Genomic DNA, 20,804 nt, shown 5'->3' on the forward strand with positions numbered 1-20,804 from the left:
AACCATTATACCAACGTGTTAATAATAATAATAATAATAATAATAATAATAATAATAATAATAATATAATATTTATAGCTGGATAATCTAATAAGATATTGGTAGAGACAGGATTTTCATGCAAATGCATGTTTTTATATAAGCTTGCTACAGTTCTCAAACTTTGTAAATATCCATTTCATGGTTTAGTGATTCGAAATATGTATTCTTTTTCCGTGCATATATGCATGTTTTGGTCTTTTTAGTGGGAAATTCATGCATAATGCATGTTTTTTAGATTGTAAGTTTAATAATGTATATTTTGAGCTTTGTTGCATATTACATCCATTTTTATAGTTTCATTGAATATTTTATATTAAATCGCATGATACTGCATTTTATAAATGTTGCCTCGTAGAGTTTGGTATTTCTGAGCTTACAATATTTGGGTATATGTACTGAAAAATATAAGTGAAATGCTAATGGTTTGCAGGGTTTCTACCTGAGGACTTTGAACCTTGCCAGCTAATCCTCTCATTGTATTGTCACACTGGAATTCCACACTCCTCTTCTATACAAGTCTTACCCTGAGGCTAAAATTATTATTAGAAGGATGCCTCTTCTGCTCCCTCCCATACTTCGTAGTTTGGCGACAATAGCACTAACATGCTTCCCCTTATATGCCTTTAATTTGGACAGGCAGATAGGTAGAAGGTCTGTAGTAGGCTACATGTACAGGTGTTTTGTGAATTAGCTACTGTATTCGTGTTTTGTGGTGATCTGTGAAGTGTTGTAATGCCTCCGATTAAATGTTCAAGAAGAGATCTTGTGACACAATGGCTCAAGGGAAAAGAAAATCTTAGAAATTTGGAAAGATTGTTAGTAGTATATTGTGCCATTCGAAAATAATATAAATGTAGTTTCAATTTTGATGGTGCATATTTTCAGTGTTTTCCCCCCCCCCCCCTTCATTGTGCATGTTTGGCCATTTGATAGTGCATGGATGCATGCATATTTTACGATTTGATAGTGTATGAAAATCCTGTCTCTAGATTGCTAAAACTCTCTTAACGTCTCGAGACTCGCTTAGCCTCTTATGAAATTCAGTACTGGGTCTTTCCCAAGATAAAGGCTAATGTCAACACCATTACATGATTCTAATGTCGATGTCTTGAAAGTGTGGAGCTCTACATTCGATCTCTCTCCAAAGCGTCTTTATGGCATGTAAATGAGAATACCTGTATATTATTATTATTATTATTATTATTATTATTATTATTTTATTTTTTTTTTTTTTTTGTTATCATAATCATCATCATCATCTTAAGACAATTATGACTCTAATGAGAGCGAGAATCTTAATTCAGGAAATTTTCTTCAGAGTAGATTTTTAAATTACAAATCCCACAGAATTTTTCGGAACCAAACCAGGTCCCTGAGAAGTCGCAAAGTGTGACTGTATTAAATGCCTTTAAAAAAATTGAGAGACGGCGGCGATAAATTCGCATTAGAATGGCGGTGGATTTGGCTGCCACACCGTCGGGCATGTAACGCTTTGTTTCAAACCGTAATTATGCGGTGTTGGTAAATCAATACTACTGCACGTGGAGATCACCTGGAGTACAGGACCCGACACAGCACAATTGTTATTGCTGTTCTAGTGTTGTAATTAAATCTTAACCGTTTTCAGACAGAATAATTTATAATTCCCTTCTGTTTAACAAAGAAGATAATGCGTACTTGTACGTATATACAATGAATTTCAGAAAGAAAACATTTATGATATGGAACATAACAATATAAATAGTTCCGTGTTTTGAGCTACACGTATTTGAAAAACTTATGGATACCACGCAAGTTCTTTTCAGGTAGTGCTTTTATAATATAGAACAATAATGAAATGTTACATGAAAATAATCTTTCAGATGATATTAAAAACCATAGGATGTTATTTAAAATGTTCTCGATGAATAATAATAATAATAATAATAATAATAATAATAATAATAATAATAATAATAATCGCAAAAATGTTTTGTTTCGATAACATTTCTCACTAATTAATATTAGAGGAGAAAAATTCGCTCCGGTGCTGGGGATCGAACCCGGTCCTTGGTTCTACGTACCAAGCACTCTAACTATTGAGCTACGCCGAAGTTCAATCCACAGCACCGGATCGAATCTCTCCCCTCCAGTGTTATTTCCTTTGTGGCCTGACAGGTTCGATCCCCGACACTGGAGCGAATTTTTCTTCTCTAATATTAATTGTTACCGTAACAGACGTATTCTGTAGGACCAAAAAATTAATCTTTACATTTCTTACTAAATAGAAGATTTGACATGTCTGAGCTTTTTCTTTCAAATTCCCCCGTTCAATTTAATTGTAATTATGCGTTACTTTTAAAATACATAAATATGTATGTATGTAAACGAAATTGCTGCAAAACACATGAAACCTATAATAAAAAATTACGCGTCATCTTCTTGATGCTAATTTGGTCTTTATTTTGATGTTCAGATTGTTGTTCTGTTTATTTCCTTAGACCTTTATCAGAGATCTCCCTCCTTTTTTACATGTTTTTTAAATCTTGCGCACTAGACAGTTACGTGGCGTGTATTCCTTAAAATCAGTTTATTGCTACGTGGTATCTCCAAGGCAACGCAGGATTTCACATTGGCAACGGATAAACAACCATGCAATATGCGGGATTCGAAATCCACTTCCGTGAACTGCGGGTCCTCTGAGTTGCGCTCTAACCGCCGTACACACCACAGCTGGCTTGTGGTATTGTCATGTGGGATAATAACCTGTAGAGTGACGTCAATGAGTATCAGCGGGACGTGAATAACGAACCACGTATTAGAAGATAACGAAATGAGAAATATGTTGCACCTGTTCCATTTGGTTGGAGCGTTTGGGTAGGAGAAGTCTGTATTTGTTCAGGCAGCATTAAATGAGACTTCCTAGCTGTTCTTTGTTTAGGCTTTTTCTCTTCATATCCTATTCGCATATTTGAAACTGACCTAGGACGATGGATTTTTAATGGAGCTCAAGATTTTTAGCGCTTTTTTTAAGAAGAATTTCTGGTTTTTCAGTGAAAGACCTGCTCTTGAGGAGAACACTGTGAATGAATTAAAGCTGAAGAAAGTTCGGTGTTATTGCAGAACCAAACGGCTCTGGATAAAATGTATTGGTATTTTTTAGGTCAAAATGGAGCGTTTCAATAGTCATACTCACCTTTCATAATGATACACAGTAGTTGCATATGAAGATAAGTTCCCCTTACATGTGTCGTGATATTCTTTATCATATATACCCAGATTCCTTGGCCTTATAGGTTTTGACGGTAACAACTTTTGTCAGGTTTACTATGCTGCCATCTAGTTGTTACATAAGGAGTCACGACATAACTCCCATTTGAATTGCATTAGCGACTGTACTGCTATCTCATGTTCGTTTACGGAGGACGGGTGGCGATTCTGGCGGTTGTTCTCTTCAAATTGCTACAGATTTTAACATAGGGATGAGCAATCTATTACATATATGTGATCTGGGGTGATATTAAAAAGGGAGAGATGGATATCTTCATTTAGCCATCTTTTGGAGGCCAGGAAAATAGATTAATTATATCTCGAAGCATACAAGAATAAGAGCTCTATGTTGGTGTATGCCTACTGCTTGTTAAACGGGAAAAAATCTGCGCTGTGTCACTAATAACACCGTCACATAGATTACGTTACCCGGTTCCGGGATTAAAATTACAGTTATGTTGGTTTCAATGTTCTATTTTTGTTTCGGTTTACAAATGGAGAGTATAGGTCTATCATAGGAGAAATAATTAATGAAGGGCATACAGTATAGTTTCTCTTCATATGAAGCGACATTCCGAAATTAGTCCCAACTCACAACAATTTTTCAATATGGTTCATTCAAAGTGTATCGTATGTGCTTATTATCACTTTAATATTGCAGAATTTTCGATTACAAATCAAACTAGTGGTTGCAAAGGTCTGTAGCTGCTCTCGGTGCTGACGTATTACTGAGAGAATCTGCGCGTCACCCTAATTTTCTAAGCAACTTTGGCCCTCATTTCCATAGTGAGGGGAGGTGGTGTCACTGGGCGTGGTCACACAAGTTGCATTGGTTCATGACCTACAGTAACTACTAATAACATTAGCATTGGGCTGTGGCTGATAGCAGTGACGAAGCTAAGGTGTAAATACTGGGTAGACTGAAAAAATCTGCTTATCTTGTATCTTTTTATAGAGCAGATGTTGTTTATCACCTTTTCTATCAAATATTTTTGTGACACAGAACCCACAAGATGATGATGACCACCTCCAAACAGAATACAAGTAAAACAATATGACTTCATTGTCTTAGAGCACTGTTTTAGCCAAGGATATTTCTTATACCATGAAAATTGCATTCTTCTATTTTGTCTTCCTCCATCCCCTATTTTAATATGTAAATGTGGTGTCGATCTCCTGTCTTTGTCAGCACATATTGTTTCATACGTCCAACTTGAAAACAGTTTCTATTTTCATTCTACAAATAATGACTTCAATGTTCTCTTACTATGACACATTTTACACAAAATTAATATATAACACACACACGTATGCATTTTTGATTAAACAAACACTCAATAACGCAACGCATTCAGAGAACAATATAGCGTGACGTATTATTGTGACGGAAGGCTAGCTTCGTTTCGTATGGAAATGTAGCGAATCGATACTCCTTTCCCGGCTTGCGAATCATGATCGATCGTAGCCGTGTGTTTAGAGGCTTCTGCCACAAGCCTCGTACTAAACTCCCAGATCCTGGAAGGACTGCCAACAATGAACTTCATATATGGAAGGATCAAAGTGCAACCAAGTGTTACGATATAGCTATCGTTATTACCAGGGAACGGATTTATATGGACTAAAAATATATGAAATATGTAAATATATATGTAGTTATTTTTACCAAAATATGGAATTAAATATGGATTTTTACCAAAATATGGAATTAAATATGGACTTAAAATTATAAAAAAATGACTATGTACGTTAAATATTGGTACATTTTAATCAAACTAAACAAAAAATATAATGGACGTACCTTATCTTCCAATGTAGTTTCAACAAAACACAATTTTTATTGTCTGTTACCATAACAATAGGTTACAAACATTTCTTTCAAGTGCTGAAAAGTGAATCTTCTTCTATTGTCTCTGAGGATAGATTTATACTGACTAAAAGAGCGTTCGACGTCACAAGAAGTAACTGGTACATAATTCAATTTCACAATGTCTGCTGGGGATAAGTCCAAGTTAATCTTCACTGTTGATTCACCACTCATCACAGCAACAACCTTTTGTAGTTCTTCATATCCAGGGTTTTTTGAAAGTACAGTGTCCACCTTAGCTCTTACTGCATCTGCAACTTTACCTCTACCACGATTCAGTTGTTCCACAGTACTATTTATAATTTCAAAACTTTCAGATAGTGAAAGGTGCCTATTTTGGAGACTTTTGAGCGTTTTTATGATGCATGAAAATGTATGCTGAATGTGAGCTAAGTCATTCTTCACACTTATGTCACAGGTAACTGTTTTCGCAGTATCAATTGAGACTGCATCTTCAGAGTCCAATGCAAGGAGAACATTGTTAATAGAGTCTATATGTTCGGCATAATATTCAACTGCTTCTAGCCATGTACCCCATCTAGTTAAAATTGGCTTTGGTGGCAATGGAATTTCAGGGTACATTTCTTTCAACACGTTAACTCTACTGGGAGCTTTGAGAAATACTTTTTTCACTGATGAAATCAACAAATCTACTTTAGGGAAATTGTCTCTGACCACTTCTGCCACACGATGAAATGCATGCGCCACACAAGTAAAATGAGTCAATTTAGGATATACAACAGATAATGCTTGTCCAGCTTTGACCATATAAGGGGCAGCATCGCTAATAAAGAATAACACATTATCGTACATAATACCCTTTGGCCACAGGATACCCATAGCTTCGTTGAACAGTTTAACTATAGTTTTGTTATTGCACTTTTCTAGAACATCACAATGTAAAAGAATTCGTTCAGAATATTGTTCACCTAACAAACCGATAACTACATTACCAACAAGTCTACCTTCTTTGTCGGGAGTCTCATCAATGGAAACCCAAATTGAACTATCTTTAATTTCATCTCTTATCTTCTGTATTGTCTCATCGTAGATGGATGGAGCATACGTCTTCCTAAGTGTTGACTCATCCGGGATTGTATGTTGAGTATATTTTTCAAGGAATTCCCTGAAGACCTTATTCTTTAGTTTGTAGAGAGGAATATCAGCAGAGATGAGAGAACGGCACAGGTCGATGTTAAACTCAGATCTTACATTCGATGTTGTTGGTTGTGTTAAAAACAATTGTCTCTGCTTGGAATGTAGTTGTTTGTTGGCCTGATGTTTACTAGTTGTAATGTGTTGTTGCACCAGGAACTTTTGTGTAGATGATACTGCACACTGACACAAATTACAAAATAATATTTTATTGTCAGTTGATAAACCATCTTCTTTAAATTCTGAAATGTAACTTGTTAGTTTTGATTTTAAATTGACTGAATGACGTACTTTTGGCATATTTACCGTCTTTATAGTATGATTTACAAAACTGAACCTATGTGTACTCTGACTGGCATTTAACTGTTGAGCTGCACAACTGAAGTCTGTTAAAAATTTTAAATTAAATTAATACAGTTTTGTAACTTACTTTCCCATTGTTGATAGGACTGCTAATTTTCAAATAACTCTGATGTTAAAGGGATTACTGAACATGTGTTTAAATCTCTATTGTTGAAATGTATTTTTAAAAGTTAATGGAATTTTGTTTTGTTTTATTGTTAAACCTAATATAATATGGACTGTTTTATATGAAATATGGAAAATATATGGAAATTAACGAAAATATGTACTAAACTCTAAAATATGGAAAAATATGGAAAATAAAAGTAGGATTTTTCAACCCTACACATTGTGAAACATAAAGATAATGCAAAATATAAATTATATTAGCTTTATAAGTAAATATGTATTTACATATAAATCCTTTCCCTGGTTATTACGAACTTATAGTCCTACTGTTACTCGATATAATAACTCAAATTTTTTGGGTAGGCTAAGCCTCAAAAGCCTCTTACGAGCTTCACCACTGACTGATAGTGTTGTTACAGTAAGCACTTGAAATTCTGTCATTTCTTCGCTTGACCATGGATCCCGGAATGGATGCTCATACTTCGTACGGGGAAAGACATATTCTACGTAAAAAAAAAATACGTTTTTACACTCGTGTGTGCCATTTACGTCTTTTTTTATTCGAAGTTGCGCAATTCCACATAATGCCGTATATAAAATATATTTATGTACAGATACGGAAATAAAATCTGAAGGTCTCTTATTGTACAGTAGTGGCAAAAAAAAAAAAACCGGACCGACCCTTGTAGCTGATTTCAGAGCCTTGTTCTCTCCAGAGCACAATAGACTGGTAACTAAGACTTTCGTGGTTCGAATCCTGCCTGGGAAGGAAACTTTTTTTGTTCCTTATTCAAATTTATTCCCAATACTTTTCGATTGTCGCGATATTTTACTACTTAATTAACTTATTATTCCCACAACATGAATTTTACCAGCAATCGAAAAGTATTGGGAATAAATTTGAATGAGGAACAAAAAAAAGTTTCCTTCCCAGGCAGGATTCGAACCACGAAAGTCTTAGTTACCAGTCTATCGTGCTCTGGAGTGAACATTGTTCTGAAATCAGCTACGAGGGTCGGTCCGGTTTTTTTTGCCACTACTGTACATGTTTCGCTTACAACACACTGCGCATGTGGAGTAAACAAAAGCTCTTGTGTATATGCTACTTGTGGACAGTCGTGTGAAATTGTTGCGTACATAAGGTGGACTTCCATCGAAACTCGCTCCGAATTTTAATTCCCTATCTGTACAGTATCCATCATCAGATCATAAATCCAAAGTCGATAGTTTGCTGGAAACACTATCTCATTTGGTTGAGACATGTAGCCAATCTGGTAAGGTTGAGGTTTCGAGTCTTCTTCGTGGTTCATTTTACGCGATTCTACTCTATTCCATAAACTATGAATTGACTTTACGTTTACGCGATTGTGCTATATTCCAGAAACTTAAAATCTCGTAGAATTTGTGGCGTTTGTTTTGAATAAGATGTGTTGCGTTTAAGGGAACAGTGTTCAGCAGGGAGAAGTGGTGCGAAAGCAAAAGGGACAGAGGAATGTGAAACATTTATTTTATGATGGAACACATTACTGTCACTTGAATTTCCATTGAAGTCAACACCGTCTTTCCGGTTGGACAGTTCCAGTATGCTGGAGAGATGTCGTAAATACATTTCATAACGATGCTTACAGTTTGAACTAGTGTTGTAAAATGGTTGTTCTTTCAAAACTATCAACTTTAGTACTTATAAAATAAATAAACATAACACCTTATTTATTAAAATTCTATGGTGAATGGGTGAAGGAAGGTAAATCATAAAAATCTGTTTTGAGATAAATGGAAATTAAACTTCGGACCCTTATTGCAAATAATTTTCTACACAAATAAAATGCATCAAACGCTAGTATTATTTTGTTTTTTGCACGCCTACTTGTAGAATTTAAGCTGTGTATTTACCTGGTGAACAAAACTCCATTTATACAAAAAACGACTTAACCCCCTTTACAAACCCGAACACCATCGAAATTATGAATACAACCTTGCCTACATATAATAGGTGCTCCCTTCTTAACATTTTAAATAAAGGAAGAAAGTTATCAACTGGTATTAACATTTTTTAGCCAGACAAAATTCAGATTAGTTTATTTTCAGTAAGGAAGACGTAGGTAACTGCACTTGCAGGTATAGACGTTTCTGATCTAACCTTGTATTGACACATCCTCGAAACAGGTTGCCTGTCGATACCGTAGTTTCGAAGGCAAACTACAGGATTGCACGAAACATTAAAATGAAGTGACAAGTGGATCATTCTGTATAATACGAGTATCTGTGTGTGTTTGAGCGTGCAGACTGCGACCGATAGCTTCGTGTCGTAATTTTCAACGGTACACTGTACTCAGTTCAGTAGAGAAAATCTCTGAAAATGGCAGCTCGCTGGACATTGCATCGCTCTGTGTGCTTACAAGGGCTTCTGTATGTCACAAAATGAGCAGTGGTGTGTGAGACATCGGTGGATACTGAAGAACTACATGACAATCTGGCGAATCTTGTTGCTGCCAGACTTAACCGCGTAGGTAAATGCCAAGGAGCCCGCCTGTCCATGCTGCACTGATAAGTGATGTATGCATTCATCCGATGGATTAAACTACTTTAGCGGTCTTTGGCGATGAAAAATTAAAATAGTGGACATGAGTTTGTGGTATAAATTTATTGTCTTGATCCATCTACTATATAACGAAATTTGTCCGTCTAATTTTTCTTCGCAGTAATAAAAAAATCCGAACTTAAAACTCATTTTATCACAACAAAGTTAAATAATAAAGTTAATAAATTTCCTATAAATTATGACTCTGAACCCAAGGCTCATATCGGGAAGCATTATATTAAAATAATAATCAGCAAGGTATTTTATTGCTTTATTTGTTATTAACTAATTTTATTTATTTATTACGTATTTATTTATTATTTTTAAATTAATTTTTACGACTTATCAATTATTTATTTTTATTATGTAGGCATATTCATTGTTTATGTATGTCTTTATTTCGTTGCTTATTTATGTATTTATTTACTTGTTTATTTATGTACTTATTTATATATGTATTTTATTTATTTACGTACTTACCTACTTATTTATTCACTTGTTTATTTATGTATTTATTTCTTTATTTATCTATTATATACTTATATATATTTATGTATATATTTATGTTTATTATTTATGTATATGTTTATGTATGTTTCAGTTTGTTTTATATCACGCCTCTAGAAAAATGGTAGTTTAATTTTGAAGTAATATCGAGTGTTGAATGTTGCAAAATACTACCTACCTACTTATTTATGCACTTGTTCATTTATTTATGTATTTGTTTATTTATTTATTTATATACTTACATATTTGTTTAATATTTATGTATATGTTTATGTATGTTTGTTTGTTTTATATCGCGCCTCTACTTGTTGGTATCTTATAGTAGGCCTACTTAGAAAAATGGTAGTTTAATTTTGAAGTAATATCGAGTGTTGAATGTTGCAAAATACTGAAGTACGTAGTTCTGCAGCACGTTTAATGTCATCTGAACTTTCTTTGGTCGAAGATATTCTTATTTGGCAAAATTATTGCTCATAATTTTTTAACATCTGCACTAAAATTGTTTGTGACTATTAAATGAGTCGTTCAGAGCAGAAGTGGTGTAAGTAAAAATGGGTAATGAGGGTTAAAGTAAACATTCTGTAAACTATAGCACAAAGTAGCAATTAATATTAGATTTATTTAATCTATTTGTAGACAGTGGATATTACGAAGGACATATTAACTTTTTTTTTTTTTTACAGATTTATACCTATTGTAATTGAAAGTATTTCAACAAATGGTTTTATTAGTTGAATCCTAAAAATAAATGAGTCATCAGATGACTGAAAGCAAGTAATGGTCTCTTAAACCAAATTATAGTAATTTAGCAATTACTTCTGATGAGAAAATTTAGTTAAATAATATTATCTTGTCAAGATAAAATTAGGTTGTGCTCATTACAAACAATACAGCAGAACACTTCGCCATGACATAACAGTGTACGAAATCATTCGTCTCTTAATTCCCGCCCTATACCACAGTCTACTACAGTCACGAAGCTTGGGGTGATTTTTTGCATTTCTCACGATAGTTGCTAGCCGCTTGGAGCGCTGTGAGTACTAGGAACAATAGACTGTGTCACTGCCATCGTGATCTAATACAGGCCGTAAGGCAGACCATGTAATTCGCCTAACCCGATCACGAAGGGCGGCGTTTCAAATTCCATGCGAGTTAAGGTGTAATATTTTTGGTGCGAAAATTACGTTGTTCGTATGTGTAATACCTGCCTTTATTTCGATTAAATATTGCGAAATTCTTGTACATTCATTTATGCACGATTCAATAATTTTCAGTTGCACCGCACGAATATTTAGATATGTTGAAATTATAGGTTATGTTTACTGTACCAGTTGCCCATTTCTGTCTAATTTTAGTGGTCTCCAATGCCCTGCCACTACATAATGTATGTTATGTCATATGGAAAGTATAGGTTGTGTTTACTATATTTAACTTATGTTCCTATATTCGCAATTATACATTATAATTAAACATAATGTCATGTATGGCACCCGTCACATTCTATTTGTCTGTATTTTAATACTACAATTGAGTACTGAATTATTGTATTTATCTAATACCTAAGAGACGAAGTAACACAATCGTACGTACACTAATTTCATAGGAGTGGTATGGTAAATTTTCTGTCTACAATAAAGGTAGGCATGGTAGATGTGCTAAATTAAAATCACAATATAAATTCGTTCTTATTGAACCTCAAAGTAGCTTCAATTCTAAACTTAAAATGTTGATGCGAAAAGATATGTTAACGCGTAAAATTCCCTTCACATTAAAATAACACAGTTTTGTAATTATTTCTGCAACATATTATGCAACAAGAAGTAAACGGAACTTATGGACACATTACACTAAATAAAACTTAACAATGATACGCAATAAAGTTATATAATATGTCACTGAGCTACATACACTGAAATAGAAAACCCGAACATACATTACGGCCTGGTCTAGATCGAAAAGGCATTGACTGTGCCTTATTTCGCTTTGTTGTGAAAAGTTGTGTAAACTGTGAAATGTTCGTTATCGGTTGTAATAACTGTAAATGGCTAAAATACAATAATTTGAATAATAATATGGGACAAGAAGACGTCTGTGGTACTATAAATACTGTAAGAAAAAGAGGTCAGATTTATCCTTCTTCCGAAAGATCCAGGAAGGTGAGTTTATAAAATATAATATATACTTTATGAAAATAATGTATAAACCTTATGTATTTCACATTTCAGTAGTGTAAGGAAGGTGTTAATTTTTTCAAAAGAATACGATATCGAAAGTACAATACATTTTATCGTCTGCTGGGTAAAGGGTCTGTGATTAGGCGATAGTAGCGATCCTGGTGGTTAGCAACTATCTATGGATGCATATTTCAACTGTCTATGTTTGCATATTTAGTAAGTATTGAGCTTCGTGACTGTATATACTAGACTGTGCCCTATACAAGAACCAATCAGATTCACTGATGACGGCTGATGGATACTGCCACCACCTCTGCAACCTGATGGAACCGTGCGACACTGGTGGAGCATCAGTGTCGTCATCGTTGAAATTCGGAACACCGTGATGCCATCAGATTGCTCAGCGCTGAGATTCGGAATACGCTCTTAGATTCACTTTTCATGTGTCGTCACGATCAATCTCGCTGCTAAGTGATGACGTCGCAGCTATTAAACAAGTTTTTACTTTGTTAATGTTCATTTTGGCTTGTTCCATCTTCGCTCTTGTGAGATTCTTGAGATAACACCAGACACTGGCAAATTTTAGGGACTTTCTTGGTTATATTATCAGCAAGACATAACAAGACCAGTGCAAAGACAACACAGAAAATAAAAAATAATTCGGGCCCTATAAATTTCCACATCGGTTTTATAATCGGCAAGTGAAGTGAAACTACAGATGCCGTCGTTCTTAACGTGTATAATTATTTTAGATTATAATTAGACTTTGTTCTTTCCTCCAGAGTGGTCAAGGACCTCGAGGACCGACGCAGCCATTACGAGCCGTCAATAGGAGCGGTCCCGGACGAGGGGGAGCATCCCTTCAAACTAGAGGAGCACGACTTCGTGCCTCATTTTCAGCGTGTGTCCATCAGCGGCGAGGACACAAGCGGAGTAAGTCTGCATGCTAGTCTCAATACTACCCTTCGACACAATGACGCTCTTCTGTGTTTATTTGATCAGCAGTTTTCAACAAGTAAGAAATAAAGGAATAGTAAATAAGTATATTACTCGTATTCTAACAATAAGATTACTTTCCTTCTTTCTCGCCTCTACTGCCCGCTATGACTTTTGGTCCTTTTTCCCCTGCATTCTTCTCTATCCTTTTCACACTATCGTCCCGCTTTTTAGCTCTTGGTCTTTCTCTTGAAGGTGTATTTTCCTTTGTTTTGTATATCTTTACTCCTCCTGTTTTACCATGCTCAGGTTCTTAATCATTCCTCATGCTCTCATTTATTTATATAATCCTCCCATTTTACTGTTGAAAATCACATAATATCCTATGGATTATGCTAGGTATTCACAGACTCTTAGGACAAAAAAAAATCCACATTTTTCCCTTAATGTCTTTCAAACTTTGGTGACATGATTCATGGGAGTAAACTAAGCAATTTAGTATACGGTAATTCAAACTTAAAAATCGAATCTGGGAGCCCAAATGAAAATTAAAAAAAAAAAAATGATAAAATTTTGGACCGACATAACTCCATTAGAAGTTGACCCAAAGTAAATCTTCTTTCGCGAAAATGATCCCCTTCATATGGAGAATGTTGCATACCAAAATTATTTATCGAATCATTCAAAAGATATGCCACATTATAAATATAAACACTTAAAATATATATATATATATATATATATATATATATATATATATATATATATATATATATATACACTTACGGGATAAAATTATTATAGTTGATTGAAAATAATAATTTTAGTTTACAACATGGCCACAAGTTTAAGCTTCAATTTGATACCTCAATGCAGTCCTTTGTCCAATTGGAAGTCTACTTTTTGTCCGTCGGTAGGATAATAAATGTCTGAATACAGACACTGAAGATGGGGTAATAGGGATATATAGAAAGTATAGTGTGCTTATATTATAATTGCCCAAATAATTATGAAATTATTGAAATAATGGTAACAAGTTATATATTTGAAAACTAGAAGAAATGAGCTTCCAGATGAGGTGAAAACATTTACTAAAATCTTGAAGAAATATGACATTTCTAGAATCGATGAATACCTAAACCAGCGGTCATCAGCACAGAGCACCCTGGGTCTAGCGTCACTTACCCGCGGAGAACACACTGCAGTATGGTGTACTTGTAGTTGCTAGTGGGTATGCTCTCTACCTCTTACTGTTGCACGACGGGGCACACGAGACGGCCCCGCTTACCCTTTACCCATTTCAACGAGTGCTGAGACCACTGAATCCTAAACAGATTACATTTTGGTTTCTTTACAGTAGGATTAAACGTATTTAGTCTGAAATAGCTGTGCAACACAGTTTATCACATCGATCATCATTAATAGCATAACATCTAGCAGCCCTTATGTTATAGCTTATACAAGGTCCGGCAGGAACAATAAAATCAGACGATTTAAAGTTGGCAGAATTTTTTTGTACTACATAATATGGATTTATTCATAAGATTATCTGCCGTTCAATGAGAATGATACTGGTTGCCACGTGTTTCATGGCCTTCGTCCGATCGCGCGCCGCCCGGTCGACTTAAATGGTGTAAGCGAACACTTTGTATGTCTTGTACAAGGTATCGTAATCATTAGAATAATAAAAATTTAGAAGTAACTTAAATTATAGAAAAAAGAAACTTGTACCGATACTGTAGTGGGGTATGTGAAACCCCAGAAGAAAAACGGCGTCTGTACTGTTCAACGGTTGAAGTTCAACTAACGGCCCATATGACAAAGCAAACTAGAAGAAATAGTCAGAAATTGGTGCAACGTACGAGCTGGGGTTTGAAAAACCCCACCACAGTAACGCAGAGTTAATATAAATATAATGAAAAGAAAGAGACATTAATTGTTATTAAAATAAACGTGGAAATGCAGAATCTGCAGAGTCCTCCAAGATCTGCATAGTGATCTTCATAGTGAAGATCTTGCATTCCAGAAGTTGTTACGTGGTCGTAGGTGTATTTAGACAAAGATCCCCTGGCTGCAAAAAGAATTCCCTGAACTGACCAATTGTTGAGGGGGGATGTTATATTTGTTGCTGAAATAAGACAAACAAAATTCATGAATGACACGTTCTTCCTCGTCAGTTTGGTGGGGCTGCATTGTATCTCTCTCAAATATGATGATTGGGTCTAATACCATTCCTTGATTCGTTTTCCTGTTTACGGCTACGACGTCAGCATACAATGTGTCGAATAATTTTATCAGTATCATTTATTAATGATGGAACGTTGGTTGAATGAACATCGGACTTTTGATTTACAAGAATTTTTAAGACTATGTTGTAACTTTTATATAACAATGTGACTTTTATTTCTACCTTTAACCACACACCCGTCAACAATGGGTATTCCAGTCAACACAATAACACAGTAGTCGTTATTGCACTCCACACGACGACAATGACAATAAACGTGTATTATTGAGAAAAACAATGTACTCCTAATTTCAACTAATGTTCACAAAGCACTATGTGCAGAGCAAAACTGTCTGTTCTCAGTTCACAGTTCGTTCGCCTTTGCTAGTTTTTCTAGCTCACTCACTCAAGTTCACTGTACGTCGAACCCAAGCCTTCCAGATACAGTTCACTACACATCGAACCCAAGTCTCCGGATACGTCGCACTCGCCTGGATACTGCCACAGTTACAGACTCACTCAAGTTCACTGCACATCGAACTCAGGTCCACCTCGCTGCTGTCCAGGACTTGAAGGCTGACTGAAGACTAACTCTCTCCCTACTGACTGACTTCCGTCGGCAACTCACGGTGTTATTTATTTATCACGAACGTCTAGAATGTTCTGCGTCGCGAAACTTCTGGGCTTCCACAACAATTCGTTTCCAGACGTTTCCCCTGCTCTCTCCGCACCGCGCTGTCCCGTAGTCTTCTTTCCCCTCGCTCCGCTCCGCTCCGCGCCACAGTGTCCTCCTAAGCTCGAGTCTCGTTTCCTTGCGCCTTCCCTCTCGCTGGATGAGCGCGCACAGTTCCGAAGCAACCAGAATGCTCCAGACGGGTGCCACAATATAAACACAATATATTTTAGGCGTCACTTTAAAATCGGAAGAAATGGGAACGTTTCAACTCGTCAGACCATCCTGAATGCATCAGCAACCGACAAGAAGCCTCCAGGTCACCCTGGAACCGTGCATAGTACAGAAAATGTGGAGAGAGTGAGAACGACGTTCCGGCAGAGTCCTCGCCGGTCTGTTCTTCAATATTCACAACCCTTGGGTGTGTTGGACGGAAGTGTTACGCGCATCTTGCATTTTGATTTACATTTCAATCCATTTAAGTTACAAATTGTGCAAAAATTAAATATACTAGATTATCTCCGAGATGCAGTATTCCGAAATTCTCGCTTTGGCGACATAAATTGACCTGATCAATCAGCAGCTGATTTCTTCCTGTGGGGTTATATCAGGGAAAATTATCAAGAACCAAGATCTGAAGGACAATTCGAACCGAAATTCAATAAATCCCACGGACATGCTGCAGAGAGTGACGGACAGTGTCAAGCGCCGTGCAGATATTCCTGCCAGCTCTTTTTACCACCTGAATTCGCATCCAGAATTGTTCTTGCAATTGTATTATTATTAATTTTTTAGTTAGTGTCCCTATCGTTCCATCCTTCGTTCCATATATTCTCCCCACATCACCCTTGAACCATCACAATTTTATTCTTATTAAGTTATATTCCTATTAGTCATTTTATAATAGTGGTGAGCCTTGGTGTGTTATAGTTGACCCTCTTTCTTGTCGTTTCTTATTCTTCACATTATCTTACGTCTATTATGGCTTACTTGTCTCCATCTGTGTTTGATCTTTCATGCCTTCTTTTTTCAACTTATTTTATCATGCAGCAAATTTTGTAAATATCCCTTATCCCTTAAATGGTTTCCGCATAGCTAAACCTTTTGGGACTTATCAGTTATTAATTTTTGTTTCTATTTTTTGTTTTCTTGAATATGGTTAATCTTAAATTTTTCTGTCACACAGCTCCTTTATCTTTGACAATTTGCTGTCATTCTTCTCCTTTCTGTAACTTATCCACCATTTTTCTTCTCTCATGGTGCTCTTGCCAGCATCTATGTCTTGCAGTCACCTTTGTCTTCAGCTTCATTCCCTTATTGCTAGACAAATTAGATTCAGCACGTTTAATCAACAAGACGAAACGCACATATTTTGTCTATAAGATTTATGTACGTAGAGGTAAATAGCTACATGTAATAATGAAATCATAACATGGCAAAACATTTTGAAGTATTGTACTCTTATATGTGAACAAGCAACGACTTGCTATTTCTTCACTTTTTGTGACGGTTCTCGTGTTTAAGCGAACTTTTAAGTGACTTTTTCAATAAAAAGATAACACGCGAATCCGATGTATTTATTGCATATTACTTAAAAATGGTTATATCTGAAGTAATGTTATATAAGATTTTTAACTTGAATACATACTTAAGTTTGGTCCAGTACTAGATAGGGTACCATTCCTGAAAGTCGGCCGATAGATTTTCAGGAGACTTCGCGCCTTCTATCTAAACTACACAACATATTCCAGTGAAGTAAACGGCGATCGATAGATGAAGGACCAATGTATCCAACGGGACCTTGAGTTCGAGCGGGTGTTGTCATGTAGAGATACTCGGGAGGGAGAAGTTGAACGAATTGGCGGGCTTCTCGGTATCCGAGACAGTATAATTCGAGGCGATAGAACGCTTGCAGTTGTGTCAAACGATTCGTAATGTACCACACTGTAATTTCAGTTGAGCAAAAATAAGTAGTCGATAAGTTAAATATTGGAAGAATTCGCGAGTGAATGTGAGTGAAGAAAGAAAATTCACGATGTCGAGGCATATGCAGCCAAATGGAAGCGGGCGTATGAGCAAGGGATACTTTACATTACATTCAACATTCCATACCGAGAGACGTATTCACGTATAAAACTTGCGGCTGTCTCTCCAATAGAGCCTATCTCGATTTTATTTATCGTTTTCGCTTAACCTCCTTTTGTAGGACTTAACGCACCAATGCCTGTAGGAGAGGGGACGATTTTATAAACCACACACACCAGAGACAGTCACATGTGGGCCTCCCCTAGCCTAAGATCAGTAGAGCATAGGGGCCTCCATAGAGACACATAGGATAGAACATTAATGAAGCTTACCCATTTGTGTCCGAGACAGAATTCGAACCCACGAATTTCAGGACCTCGCCGCCTAAGGAGAGCATGCCTTAGACTGCGTAGTTACCCAAACCCGTAAATAAGATATAAAATGGGAAAATACGTATAGACATACATGGTGATTCATGAGGATTTGTCGTCCCTTACGGAGCTTATTTCTGAAGATATTCTGAGCAAAAAACTGTCATATGAACATTTGTCCTAATCTCAATATTTTCAAAATCACACTAATTTGAAGTTGTTTGTAAAATACTATTGTTCTTGAGTTTTAAGGGTAAAAGAATATTACAGATAAAGAATGAACTATTCAGGAGTATCATTTCTTTAATTAGCTGATAACTCTGAAGCTAGAAATGTGTTGTGAATTTCATAGTTGCTTTGTACAGATTTTTTTTTTTTTCGATTTTTAACTACAAAATTACATTTTCTTACGCATTTATCACAACAATTGTTACAAATCACGCCACTCTTGTAAATTCTTGAAGACTGTACATTAGGATGCATAATTAAACTGTATAGAACAAGTTCCTAAAGTCGTATGATTTATAAAAATTTTTGTGATAAATGCGTAGAATTATGTAATTTTTAGTTAAAAATTGAAAAACAAAATCTGTAGGCCTACATAGCAATTAACAACACATTTTTAGCTTCAGAACACTAGCCAATTAAAGAAATGATACTTATGAATAGTTCATTCTCTATTTGTAATATTTTTTTTACCCTTAAAACTAAAGAAAAAAGTATATTACTAACAACTTCAAATTAGTGTAACTCTGAAAATATTGATTAAAAATATTGAGATTAGGACATATGTTTATATGACATTTTTTTGCTCAGAATGTCTTCGGAAATTAGCTCCATAAAGGAAGGTAAATCCTCGTGAATCACTCTGTGTGTGCGTGTGTGTGTGTGTGTATATATATATATATATATATATATATATATATATATATATATTATTTAACGACGCTGTATCATCTACTAGGTTATTTAGCGTCGATGAGATTGATAATAGTATTTGGAGAGATGAGGCCGAGAATTCGCCATAGATTACCTGACATTCACCTTACGGTTAGAGAAACCTCGGAAAACCCCAACCAGGTAATCAGCCCAAGCGGGGATCGAACCCACGCTCGAGCGCAACTTCAGACCGGCAGGCAAGCGCCTTAACCGACTGAGCCACGCCGGTGGCTTATATATAATTTTTCGTCATGCTGATGACAATTCATAATGCCAAATATGAAATTCTTATAAAAAAAATCGGTTCAGTGTATGAAGATAGCAGTAGATACAGTTTTATATTTCCGCTCAAAAATCTAAAGCACTCTTTCAAGACAAACATCCGTAGTGAAGTACTTGCCTGAGATCAACTAATTAAACAAATCCTGTATTATTAACTTCCTGGATTGCCATATATCTTGAACGAAAGATAAGATACGAAATACTAAGTATTTATTTTATTGTGCAATACATGAAAGCCTAGATCCTAAAAGCAAAGTTAAGAAATAAACTGTATTTTACCAGAGAATGACTTTCATCGGTATTCTGTGACGATGAAACCTGGGTTTTATGAGAACAAGAAACGTTTTTGCACAGTGAAGATATTTTTAAGAAAAGAAAAATAAAACAAACTACACTAAAACTTTTAAAGTAAAGATATTCTATAGATAGTGTAAATTGAACAATAAACGATAGTGATATGTATGGAGTGAATGAAAGTTAGGAAAGCAAAGCCTCACGGATTTAGGTTGTTCTTAGAAACACGTTGTTTTACATCCACGTTTTATTTTGGCGTTGAAGGATGGAAGATGGAAGAAAAGCAAAACGTACAGATGGGTGTATACCATGTGTGCCACGGTTGGGGTTTTAATCTTCAAATGTGCATTGATAAACAATTCAGTAGCGCCACGAGATTAGTAAGTGCGCCACGGTACCTAAATGTTGTTTTTAAGTTCACATAAGTCTGGTAAATTTATGGGCTGCATTTTTTACTTTCATTTCAATAAATTGAAGACATTGATGACTGCTTCACAGATAGCTTGATGGCTAGCAAACTTGAAAGAGACAGAATAAAATTGCTTTTGCGATTACATATTCAAGAACTATATTTCTCCAGACGCCAAGTTTCCCTCCCCAGAATGTGGGCAAATGTACACTGTATTGAGATAAAAGAAACCACAAATGCCGTAGAATCGTTCCTTTCAAAGTTTAATTTTTCATTTCATCATAACTATTTCAATACATTTCTCTTTCTTGACACTATTGAAATTCCTAACTTTACCATATGTAAAAATCAGCATGTTCCAGTAAGAATAATTCGTAAAGTCTGTGACAGGGAAAAGTGAATTAAGATTCTGTTCGTACACTGAAAACAGAATAACAGAAGCAGAAATATATAATCATCTTGAATTCAGAGCATCTGTTAAGAACAGTGGTAAATGACATTTAAAAATGGACTGTTCAGAGATGGTGGCTGAAGCAGTTTTTAGTTACAGATAGTATATTGCATCAGAAGGAGCAGAAAATTTGATGTTTCAGCGGAAACTGTTG

The 20,804-nt window shown here is 35.5% G+C and overlaps 1 protein-coding gene across 7 annotated transcripts in view; it reads left to right on the top strand.

Moving 5' to 3' along the window:
* Positions 1–20,804, top strand: part of AMPdeam (AMP deaminase) — a 343,486-nt gene that overhangs the window by 206,040 nt on the left and 116,642 nt on the right. For all 7 annotated transcript variants that reach the window (XM_069841642.1, XM_069841644.1, XM_069841641.1 and 4 more), the window contains one exon: positions 12,826–12,976. In XM_069841642.1, the coding sequence (XP_069697743.1) occupies positions 12,826–12,976 (151 nt within the window). The remainder of the gene's footprint in view (positions 1–12,825; positions 12,977–20,804) is intronic.

Source organism: Periplaneta americana, chromosome 12 (assembly GCF_040183065.1).
Source record: "Periplaneta americana isolate PAMFEO1 chromosome 12, P.americana_PAMFEO1_priV1, whole genome shotgun sequence".
Lineage (NCBI taxonomy): Eukaryota > Metazoa > Arthropoda > Insecta > Blattodea > Blattidae > Periplaneta > Periplaneta americana.